Source organism: Acinonyx jubatus, chromosome C2 (genome assembly GCF_027475565.1).
Source record: "Acinonyx jubatus isolate Ajub_Pintada_27869175 chromosome C2, VMU_Ajub_asm_v1.0, whole genome shotgun sequence".
Lineage (NCBI taxonomy): Eukaryota > Metazoa > Chordata > Mammalia > Carnivora > Felidae > Acinonyx > Acinonyx jubatus.
In genome coordinates, this window is record NC_069384.1 from 104,584,367 (window position 1) to 104,597,168 (window position 12,802).

The 12,802-nt window shown below is 37.1% G+C and overlaps 1 protein-coding gene across 1 annotated transcript in view; it reads right to left on the bottom strand.

Annotated features, from left to right (window-relative positions):
• Positions 1–490: 490 nt before the first annotated feature.
• Positions 491–12,802, bottom strand: part of GFM1 (G elongation factor mitochondrial 1) — a 46,171-nt gene continuing 33,859 nt past the window's right edge. The window contains exons 14-18 of the mRNA XM_015066011.3: positions 10,046–10,208; positions 8,261–8,405; positions 2,716–2,876; positions 1,675–1,728; positions 491–1,519 (exon numbers count right to left, since the gene is read on the bottom strand). Of these exons, the coding sequence (XP_014921497.1) occupies positions 1,388–1,519; positions 1,675–1,728; positions 2,716–2,876; positions 8,261–8,405; positions 10,046–10,208 (655 nt within the window). The 3' untranslated portion in view covers positions 491–1,387. The remainder of the gene's footprint in view (positions 1,520–1,674; positions 1,729–2,715; positions 2,877–8,260; positions 8,406–10,045; positions 10,209–12,802) is intronic.

Consider the following 12,802-nt stretch of genomic DNA (forward strand, 5'->3'; position numbering starts at 1 on the left):
GAAAATTTAACAAGCTGTGTGATTTTAGATGAATTACTTACCTTCTCTGTGTTTTTGCTTCCTCTATTACAAAACAGACACAGTAATAGTACTTTCATAGGGTTGTGAAAACTGTATTAGATAGTGCATTTAAACCATTTAGCAGATGCCTTGAAAACATGCTCAATACTTGAAAAAATCTTTTTCTAGAAACCTTAAGTTATAAAGCCAAACCTATAAGTCAAGAATAAAAAGGAATTTAAAATAATTATTTTATCTCTATTATCCACTAAGGGAAAGGACCAGGATATGTCTGTCACATCAGATGATTTGGGGATGAAGTAATTCTAAACAACATGGTAGAACTGTCTGGGAAAGTCCCACCTATTCTAGAAACAAAAGCTTAAAATTTGTTCTTTCACCATGTCAGTGAATACAATATATGATAAATTCCAACAGACCCCAATTCAACTAGCATTTACCAAGTGAATGAAACTGACAAGGCAGCAACTACGTAAATTATATTTTATTATTCAGAGCTTCAGAGAGATTAAAATAGGTAAGAATAAAATATGCAAGCATCTGCTTTTCATTTCAAAGGTCCACAAGAAACTAACATAAAAACAGGCAGTTACAAATGTGCAGAAGCCACAAGTTGAAGCAATCACCTATATATAAAACAGCTAGAAATTTACTAGCCATTTTAATATTCCCATGAAGAATCTGAGAAATGTTCTCTACTGAGAACATATGAAATCCACTCTTAAACAAAAAAAGTTTGTTCAAGTGTGCGTTGGTGGTACAGTGGTGAGCACAGCTGCCTTCCACAAAAAAGCCTGCTCATTAAAAGAGGACACCCCAAGAAGTGTCATGATACATGCAATTCACTTTCAAATTATTGTTCAGAGCAAAACAATAATTAAAAAAAATTTAAATACAAAGGTATGAGATAGAAACAGATAAAGCAAATATGACAATATAATTACTTGATGAACAAACTGTTAACAAGGTTGTTCATTATTATAAGGTCTAGATGGATTGTACAGGCCTGTTCTTTGTACTGTTTTAGCTCTTCTAGATGCTGAAAATTCTTAGGACAAAAAATTCAGAAAGGAAGTTGACATACCGTTCTAAGTTTAGAAGTATAACTGAAATCAGTCTCTTCCCTTAAATATTAAATATATTTCAGTAATAATCATATTTTATTTGAGGTGTTTCAATGAACTATAAAACCAATCAACAGAGTTGAGATATACATAGAATTGTCTTTGAATATAACAGAAGTTCCTGAATATAATAGGAAGGGCTTCTAAAATTTGTTTCAGCGTGAGTTCTTTCCACTGGAATCCATTAAAGTATCTAAATCTTGCAGATTCGGTTACAGCTAGTAAGCTTAAAGTGAGGGAAGTTAGTTCTTGGCTTTTCCTTTTTTTACAGGAAGTTGACCTGTAGCTTCTAAATACTTATTGATGAGGTCTTCTTGTGTGGCTGGTGAACATGGCTGATATCTGCAGTACTCCATTGTGTATTCTCCCTTTCCCTAAGAAATTAAAACAACAACAAAAGAGATTTTGTTTGTTTGTTGTGGTACAACTACCAAGGAAAAGTCATGCAAAGACAAGATTTCACATATTTGAGTGCTGTGTAGGGTGGTTTCTTAAAGAACACTAAAGTAAAGTTTAAACACCTGCTTACCTCTGTGCATGACCTAAGTTCAGTGGAATAACCAAACATATTATTTAGAGGGACCTGAAAACAAACACAGTAGATATTTTAGTATTGTTTATTGAAAAATATTTTAGAAAAGACTTGTAATTCCTTTAGACTTGGGTTTCTACTAACTACTCTTGATTTAAAAGAATTAAAAGACAGAGAAATCTATTTTTGTTTTACTGCAAGTAAAAGCCTTATTTAAAAATAATTTCATTTGAGGGGTGCCTGGGTGGCTCAGTCAGTTAAGCAAATAACTCTTGATTTTGGCTCAGGTCATGATCTCATGGTTTATGGGTCAGAGTCCCATGTAGGGCTCTGCACTGACAGCGTGGCGCCTGCTTGGGATTCTCTCTCTCCTTCTCTCCCTGCCCCTCCCCAGCTCAGGCGTACTCCCTCTCTTCCTCTTTCTCCCTCCCTCCCTGTCTCAAAATAAATAACACACACACACACACACACACACACACACACACACACACACACACACTCATTTGACAGTCACAACTAGAAACCAAATCTTTCTGTTTCACAGGGTGGACACTACTGACAGCCTTCCCTCCTCAGAACCTCCACACTCTGGCTGCAGCTCAAGCAGCGAGAAGTGTTTCTCCCATGAAAACGTCAATACAGCTTCCCTCTGGACACCTCAATATGCTGATAGTAGTGTCTTCTAGGTGGCCTTATGTAATGTGATATATGCAGGCAATGGACTTCAATATGATCCCAGCAAATCAGGGAGAAAATGATAAAACAGCTATACAAATAAAGCTTATAATGAGAAAGACACATAACTATGTAAGAAAACGACATATTCATAAAGGCACACATAAATCTTATTTTTAGCTTAGCAACTTAAGAGTTGCTCTAATAGCAAATTATAAAAATTGCCACACATATCTAAGCCACAAATACAACACTCAAGTAACCAGGATAATGTGTCAATTTGCTCCACACTGTCCAAAAACAAACTTTCATTTCCTTCTGTGGTTACTAAAAGCAAGATTGTCAGTGACCAATAGTACTTACCTCTGCATACAGCGTGAAATAGTCCTCAATCCCATCTTGTCCTGTGATTACCCCATGGCGCTTGTTAATTCCCGCAATCACTGGTCCCTGAAATTCATTTGGGGCTATGACTTCCACAGACATAATAGGTTCAAGAATACATAATGTTGCATTTGCCAAAGCTGGATTAAAAAAAATTTACAAATTAGTTTATTAATCTTTAGACAAATGGTAACTCTTTTCTACTAGATATACAAAAAGAAAATAGAGGGTGTCCTCCAAAGGTATACACATGAGTGACGAGGTTAAAATACTTGACCTGGACTTTTTTCTAGTAGCAGTAATAGTCCCTCTCCTAAACAGAAATTCCAATAAGATAATACATAATTATAGTACTAATATTTCCATTACTTTATTTTCATCCTTAAACATTACTAAGCTGCAGAGAATAATATAAAAGAGGTCTTCACATAACATTCAATCAAGTCCTTTACATCTAAACTATCCATTTGAGGGTTACTTATTTTCTCCCTCTGAATACTTTCAGGAATAAAGACAACTAACTGTTAAGTCTTTGACCAGATAAACTGATTCTTTATGGTTGGTCCCTAGAAGATGATTATTTTTATCATCAAATAACTTTTATCATATATTTGGAGAAAATTATCAAGTCACACCTGAGATCTGTCTTTCCTTTTCTAAACAATTTCAACATGTTATTGAGAATCAGAAGACCAGGGTTCTAGTTTCTGCCCTACCCCTAATAAGTTATATGCCCCTCATAAGTTTCTGCCCTGCCCCTAATAAGAAACCAGGCCTCAAGTTTCTTCACCTGCAAAATAAAGACCCTGGATGCTAAGAGACATTGAAGCATTAAAATGTGTATGTCCAATGTGTGTGTCCAGGCTGCTTTTTTATCCCCCTTAATATGTAACCAGAATACCTCTTACTGTGACAAATGCTGACTGAGGTTTAACTGTAACAATGTGAAGAGAATAGAATAAAATTTCAAACATTCATATTTAAATTTAATGTTATGATAGTATGGAGTATTACTTCAGCCTTCGACTGGATGAATTATCTCTAAATAAAAACTTTAAGCAAAACACAGAAAAGATGTCAAAATATTTTAAGATAATCATAGTTTTCCCAGCATTAATTTGTTTATAATTAATTAGCAATCATTCTTGTATATTAATTAAAGCACTTCTCCTAAAGACACTCTTAGCTTAAGTGCAATAACTATAAGGAAGGCAATTTAATATACTTGGATCTCTTTGAAATATTTTCTAATTCAAATCAAAGCTCAGACCTACCTTTGACTAATTAGTCCTAATTAGTGAATTTTGTTCTAAAAAAGAGAAATAACTGAACTTTGCAGACTCCTAAGCTCTATCATCTAAGCCCCGGAGAACCCTATACAGACATCTAAAACAGCAGACTAACAATTCTATGCAGTAGAAACAGCTCTATTTCTCATGACGTCTTGGGTTCTCACAACAGTAGAGCTTCCTTGGCTCTAAATAAATGCAATTAATGCAGAAAAAGGCACCCAGGAAGATGTGTGCAGACAAGATTTAGTACACACTATCTAGTATTTTTCATAGGTGAGTAACATAAGAGCTAGATTGTGAAAGGGTCAGTTTTAAAGGGAAGGAAGGGCTAAGTACACAGTGCACATACTTCATTGTTGAGGATGTCCTGTCCAGTTCTCAGTTTCATATTCTCACATCCTGCTTTTCTCCTTTTACACCCTTCTTCCTCCCTCAATTCACTGGCTGACTCACTTCCAAAGAATCTTGCCCTTACTCACGCCTTCTTCTAACCCCCTGTGACAACACTCCAGAGATAATTCACCCTGCTAATATTCAATAGCCACATGGCAGCCAACTCCTAAAAGCATTTTTTTCTTCAAGCAGATCCATGTATGTGGTCTACGGCTTTTTACGATAACAAGTAAAGACACCAGTATCAGCATGGGAACTTTTAAGCCTGAAGTGGTGGGCAGGCGGGATATTATTTTTATTTCAGCCCACCAGGAATAACACCAGGATATTATTTTTATTTCAGCCCGCCAGGAATAACACTGATAACACCAGGCCAGATTCTGAAGAAGCCATATGAGGCGGTAGTCAAAGACTAGGACTTCTGTCTGGGGTTTAACTCTCAGCTCCGCCACTATCATGTAACCTTGAGCCATTCAATTAACTGCTCTGAGTCCCAGGTTTTCTCAACTGTAAGGTCATTGTGAACATTAAGATATGATCAGCATAAGACATAGCACATAAGTGATCGATACATGTTATTATGACCACTTGAGGCAAGAAGCTGGGGATTGGGTGGCATGTCACAGTACTAAGTCAAAGGTAACATGAAGGAAAGAGTGATTAGCATTCACTGCCCAAGGCTGCATGCTCAAGTGTTTTCAAATACATTCTTATATTTAATTTTACATTCTTTCGTTTAATACTGTGGAATTACTATCTCCAAGCAGCCTGGGGGAAGTTCCAATGACTTGCACATCTCCACACAGTAAATGTGGAGCAGAGCTGGGATTTAAACTCAAAGCCCATCACATAATGGGGCAGGAGATTAAAGAAAGGGGACTGTCAAGTTAAATGAGCTAACCCTTATTTCCAGGCTTTTATTTCTCTTGTAGATTGCCACAAGTGTGATGTTTCTGGGGAGACCAAGCATAGTTCTTTTTCTAAAACCTGGCCACAGAAAATGATGGCAATGGTCACACCTGTGGCCAAGCAGAACCTCCAATTTTATATTTCAGTTTTAGTTACATCACTGATTAATCTCCAGGACAAAGTTTAAACTGTGACTCAACACAGTTCCAATTTTCATTTTTTTTAACGAAAACATACCTGAGAATTTGAATTATTTTTCTTCCCATTTTGATAATAGAGAATAGCTCATAAGCCTCAGCTACCCTGATACGGGGCTCATTTATTAACGTTTTCACCCCCAAACTCTCATATGGCATTCAACAGAGGAATATGAATGAAAAGTTGATTTTCTTACTGAACTAAGAACTTCCTTTTACCCTCATACACTTTTGTCTTTTAGTCATGGGTGATTAAGTAACAGATGGGGAAACAGCAAAGTAATTAATTTTCATGCCAGTATCCTGCTTATTTACACGTTTACCTGGCAAAAAACAAAATTCCCAATTACCATCTAGTGCACACCCACCAGGCAGTTAATCACACTTAAATAATTAAAAAAGCAAATGGCACATATTCAACTGTTTAGTTAATATTCACATACAGACTGTTTTCATGGATATGTACGTGTATACAATGGGCATATATATCTACATTTAATTATGTTTCATACAGGAGCAATTAAAAAAGATGATAAGGCTAGTTGTTAACTGACAACCATACCAATTATCTGGCTTTGGGTAAATTCTATCTTCAGGAAAGCTACCAATTTCCAGTCAAGAACCAGCATAGAACAATTGGTGATTTCTAACTTAACTGTAGTTGTAGAATGTATCACAATATATATGTATATCAAATCATCATGTGTACACTTAAAATATCTTACAATTTTGTCAGTTATACTGCAACAAAGCTGAAAAAAGTACATAAAGTGATTATAACTAATTTGTCTATCTTAATATATATTAAAGTGATAAACATCCTAGAGGGGAAGAGATAGGTGTTTTGTTTTTTTTTTATTTTTTTTTTTTTAACGTTTATTTATTTTTGAGACAGAGAGAGACAGAGCATGAATGGGGGAGGGTCAGAGAGAGGGAGACACAGAATCTGAAACAGGCTCCAGGCTCTGAGCTGTCAGCACAGAGCCTGATGCGGGGCTCAAACTCACGAACTGTGAGATTGTGACCTGAGCCGAAGTCGGATGCTTAACCGACTGAGCCACCCAGGCGCCCCAAGAGATAGGTGTTTTAATGTGAATCATGCCTAACAAAATCTTATTTTCTTTGTGACTTAATTTCCCATTTTCCTATCAACACAATCTTTAGATTATGACAAGATTTCCAAACCACAGATTTTGACTGCATTTTTAATAAAGAAAATGAAGGATTTTCTCTCCTATTCACAAGTGAAAAACGAAAACACAAATTATGAATGGCTTCCACTGGTTTAAGTAATATAAGGAATTAGAGCCTGGTCAAGAAATGAGTGACCTTCTCCAACCACTGCCCCACACCTGATCATAGATGCAAATGGAAGAACAACATGAAATCAAAGTCCAAAATTCATACAGAATCAATAAAACTGTGATTTATAGAATGCTTAAAAAATGTGCTATGATTTATCTGATTTTCCACTGTCCATTTTGATACTCTTTGATAAAAATATTTCTGAGATGTTTTGTGAATCATAATATAATTGCCCTGTGTTAAGACACTTATGGACATTATTAATAATGAATACAGAACAGATGACAAAGAGAATAAACTTTCTGGGTTCAAGATACAAGTTTCAAGTTCCTTTGTTGAATAACCCTGATGTGAAATTGCTGTGTTACTTGCTTTTCTCTTTTAAAAGCAATAGATCAGGGGTGCCTGGGTGGCTTAGTCAGTTGAGTGTCTGACTTCAGCTTAGGTCATGATCTCATGGTTTTTGAGCTCGAGCCGCGTGTCAGGCTCTATGTTGAGTGCTCAGAGCCTGGAGCCTGCTTCCAATTCTGAATCTCCCTCTCTCTCTACCCCTTACCCGCTTGCACTCTCTCTCTCAAAAATAAACAAACATGAAAAAAAAAAGCAATGGATCAGATATATTTGCCATTGTTTAGGTTTCTGGTTCATCAGGGTTTTAATACACCTTTATTCTGTGCGAGAAAGGGTCACAATGTTAGCAGTTTTGCACAAGGTCTGCACTGTAAAGTTTACCGAGTTCTTTCAAAATACTTTGCCATCCTCAAAACACCTAAAAGCCTACAATATCATACATAAGAAAATTACTTATAAATTATGGAATCCCTGACATCTAAATAAGTCACTAAAAATAGCATGACTGTAATGTTTCTATAAAATATTTCTTAGAATTCCGATCATTTCTATTTTCCCTATTAAAAACAGAACTTAGGGGCGCCTGGGTGGCTCAGTCGGTTGAGCGGCCGACTTTGGCTCAGGTCATGATCTCACGGTCCGTGAGTTCGAGCCCCGCGTCGGGCTCTGTGCTGACAGCTCAGAGCCTGGAGCCCGTTTCAGATTCTGTGTCTCCCTCTCTCTGACCCTCCCCCGTTCATGCTCTGTCTCTCTCTGTCTCAAAAATAAATAAACGTTAAAAAAAAAAAAAAAAAAACAGAACTTACAGATTATCTATAAATTTTAAACAGACAAAAATTACTAGATAATTTATGAGAACAAGGTAGGCTTTTAATTTTGTAAGAAAAGAGAACACAGCAACCTGTCCTCACTTCGATTCTATAAATATATGCCCAGAACCTGCCATGTTCCCTGGTGGGTTGCCTAGTGCTCTGGGGGGACAAGACTGAAACAGAAGGCAGGGCTGCCCTCTGAGGCTCTGATGGTCTATCAGGGAAAACAGACACAGTTTGGAACAAGTGCCAGGACTCAGAATACCTTGTTTGAGAGCACCTTCTCCTGCGCGGATGAAAGAGATTTCATTGGAATCAACCATGTGATGTGCCCCATCTTGCAGAACAAACCGGAGCCCAGAGAGCTTGTGACCAGAAAGGGGGCCTTTCTCACAGGCATCCAAAAACCCCTGTTAATGAATGAACACAACCTCTGGAGTGAATGGATTTCACTTGCAGATGAATTACCAAGAATACCCAAACATTTTACTGTTTAGAAGTTAAGCATTTTTATGAATACTACATTTCATCCCTCAAGAAAAAAAGAGAAGTTTTAAAAAGTTCAACACCTTCACTGTTTAAGTTTTATCACTGTGGCATCTAGATGAACAATACCTTGGAAACGCATATCATTTAAAGGTGTGAACTGTTTTAAAAATGATGCTGAGTGCTAACCCTTACCATCTTCAGGAATTGCATACCTGTCACAACCCATTATGCAGACAGCCTGCTCTTAATCTTAAAAGGAGGAAACAGAGGAAAGGCGAGTAAGAGTACCTCCATCAAAACTGGCATTGGCTCAACAGCTATGACCTGAGCTCCGACCAGACACCCATCCCTGTTGCGCCTCATTGGCAGATCATACATTATAGCTTTAGCATTATATACGTCAGTAAGAACCAGAATTCAAAAGTAATTTTATTTTTCCTAATGCAGTTTTTTAAAAATAAACAGCCTCACTGAGGTATGACTGATAAATAATAAACTAAACATATTTTAAAGGTATAATCTGATAAGGTTGCAAATCTTTTTCAGTCATTTCACCTAAATATTTGTAGAGCTCCCCCAATTCAAGTTAGTTTTTCTTGGCAAACAATCACATGGCTGCACATGCAATACAATGTATTTACGACACTGCAAGACTGTACACTCTGTATGTTGGAAAAAATATAAGCTCTCCTTCACCTACATTAATCTTGGAGAATAGAAGACAAAAGTATGAGAATGACGAAATATTGTCTTGAAATTAAGTATGATGAATGAAATACACTGATCCCCCCCAAAAATGCTTCCTCCACTAAAGCCAAAATTAAAATCTATTAGTAAATATTTCTAAGTTAAAAGGGTAAATGAAAACTTAAAAATCTCAATCTATGAGAACAGACAGTTGCTGAAGGTTTACAACAGTCTTAAAGCCTGTGACCTGATAAGCCAACAAAGCACTAACCCCTTGTATGTGCAAAGCACTTTGCAATTTACAAAGAGATGTCATAGAGTATTATCTGGTCCTCAAGTTTGTGAGGGATTGAGGTTTAAGTATTTTATTTACTCTCAGTTGAAGAAACTGCCTCTGAACACCATGATTTACCAAAGATGACATTAATAAGTAGCAGAGATGACAGGAGAACCGAGATGTTGGGAATCTTAATTATTGATTACAATTAATGAGGTAGGTTCAATTTATCAAAAGAAATATAATAACTATGATTAAGAAACAATGACTTCCCCCACATTGTCATAGCATATATTTATAGCTCTTGAACTTAATGAATTGAAGATTCTAAATCAGATGGAAAGCTTAACAATCAGATAAAGAAGCAGGACTGTAACTAAAATGAACTATGGGAGACGATGTGAAAGAAATAGGATTTGAGGGGTGCCTGGCTGGCTCAGTCGGAAGAGAATACAACTCTTGATCTCGGGGTTGTGAGTTCAAGCCCCATGCTGGGTGCAGAGATTACATAAATAAAACTTTTAAAAAATATATGATTTCATACCTTTATTAAGAAGCTTGTTGAAAAAAATGTAAGAAAGCTATTTTTGTTTTTACCTTTTCTACTGCAGGCACAAACTGCTTTGGAATGTTTGCCCCGAATGTTTCATCTGAAAATTCCAACTTAGTGTAGTTCTCTGGGTCCAGAGGCTCCAGTACACCTATCACTTTTCCAAACTGGCCTGCACCACCAGATTGTTTTTTATGTGTAAATTCAAACCTGAAAGTGATTTAGGAGGAAAAAAAATTTTAAGACAGCATTAGGTAATTACCAAAACGAAATAACTCCTGGTTTAAATGAAAAACCGCATTTCACCATTTTTACTTCTTCCTTTGAACATAATGACCTTGCCATAAAACTTCATTACAAAATTTATTTAAAAAGTCATTCTTTCCTGGGGTGCCTGGGCGGCTCAGTCGGTTGGGTGTCCAACTTCACCTCAGGTCATGATCTCACGGTTTATGAGTTTGAGCCCCGCGTCGGGCTCTGTGCTGACAGCTCCAAGCCTGAAGCCTGCTTTGGATTCTGTGTCTCACTTTCTCTCTGCCCCTCCTCCACTCACACTGTGTCTCTCTGTCTCTCTCAAAAATAAAATAAATTGGAAGAAAAATTCTCTTTCCTGTTTTTACTTGGAGTAAGTATGGTGGCATACAACACCAAAGTAATTCATGGGTTTAATTATGCCAATTCTTTACTTCATAAGTAGGAAAGTAAAAGTATTAAAAGTCCATCTAAGGTTCTTGTTCTTGTAACCTACATTCCAAAGAACTCACCTCTTCTTTTGGAATGCCTCCCTTCCCTGGGACACAGTGTTTTCTTCTTAAATCTCCACAACTGAAGACAGTCACTTGAAAATAGGAGCTCTGCAGTTAATTTAATCAGATGGTTTCTATTTGTGTTTACTACTTGGAAGTTATGGAGTGACAGAACACCAGAGAAGAGAGTTGCAGATGGATTAACACCCAGAAAGAATAATGGCAAAATAATGACCAACATTAAGGAAGTCATTTAAAGAGACACATACATAGACAGCTCAGTGTTTACCTCAAACCACTAATGATGACGTAAAAAGAATATGCACTTTATGTGCATATTAAACATTTGTAAACATACACTATTTCACTGGAAAAAAAATGTCATGAGTATCTACTGTCTGCAGGGCATCTCTTCCTTTAAAATGAAACCTTCCTAGGGGCACCCGGGTGGCTCAGTCGGCTGGGCGGTCGACTTCGGCTCAGGTCATGATCTCACGGTTCATGGGTTTGAGCCCCCCATCAGGCTCTGTGCTGCTGGTTGGGAGCCTGGAGCCTGCTTTGGATTCTCGTGTGTCTCTCTCTCTCTGCCCCTCCCCTGCTCGCTCTCTCTCAAAAAAATGAATAAACGTTAAAAAAAATTTTTTTTTAAATGAAACCTTCCTCAAGACCCTAAGATGGAGGAGGCCAGCCGCTATCAAAATTATCTCAGATGACTGCAGGTAAATGGACATTAATGAGTGTATTACATACAGATCTGTGAGTGGTTTGGGAGAAGTAAATGTTAATTTTGGTAGGAGATGCCAGCTTGGAATACACAGATTTCATTAAAAGCCTAAGTGTGAATGTGCCTGATAAACTGCCTTTATATAATATTCCAGCTGCCAAGAGCTTCAGGATGGGCTGTGAAAAACAAAATGCTGAAAGGTTAATTTTCCTGGGAGGGAAAAAACCATTTTTCAGAACTAAGAGAACAGAAGCAGAAGAGAAACAGCTTCAAAGCACCACAGAATTACTGAAGGGATTCCAAAACCATGGTCCACTGACAAATTCTTGGGTATGCACAAGTTCTCTCAGACATTTAAAATTTTGTTTTCAACTTGACATAATAATATAACATCTGTACAAATATATTCTCGGCCTGTGCTATCTATAGGTTAATCACTAACCAGGGATGCTTACATTTAAATTAAAATTTTTTAAAAATTAAAAATCCAGTTCCTCAGTTGTACTAGTCACATTTAAGTGGTCAACAGTCAAATGTGGGAAGTGGCTACTGTCCAGGGCAGCACAGACAGAACATTTCCATCACTGTATGAAGTTCTATTGGACGGCAATGCTCTGAAGGACCAGTTCACAAACAAGTAATCTATGCAGTTGCAGGGACCGTGTCTGAATCGTAACTAAGCAGATGCCAAATAATGGAACATGTAGGTACCAGGCTGTGCTAAGCAGTTTTTATGGACTGTTTTATTGACTCTTCACCACAAACTATGACGTGTGTACAATTTCTATCACCATTTTACAGATGAAAAGCCTGTGGTCAGAGAAGCTAAACAACTTGCCCAACAGGATACGGCTATTAAGCAGCAGAGCCAGGATTTGCACCAAAACCAATACTCTTAATCAAACATTTTCCTAGAAGGCTAACAAGAATATAAACTTATGTAACCTGCAAATGATGCATTCACTTCAAAAGGTATTAGAGGCTGGTACACTAAGACAGACTTTATAATAGCTCAAAAAAGAAGTGAGAGAACTAAGACATCACTTGGTAGGCAGCTAATAGGCCTGCTGAAGGTAAAAGAACCCATACCTGCCATCAGACCACTAGCATGCTGTGAAAGGCAATTTAGTTTTGGCAAAACATCATCTTTCACGATAAAATTAATGTTAATTAGAACTGTGTTGGTTTTATCTCTGTTTTGTAGATTTATTTTGATTTTATTGTTGTACTAAGGTTGCAAGCCATAGACGTTTTTACTTAGTTTTATGTTCATGTAGTTATATAAAATTATAATAATTTACCTGATCCCGGAGGGCCACAATGATTGTTACTTT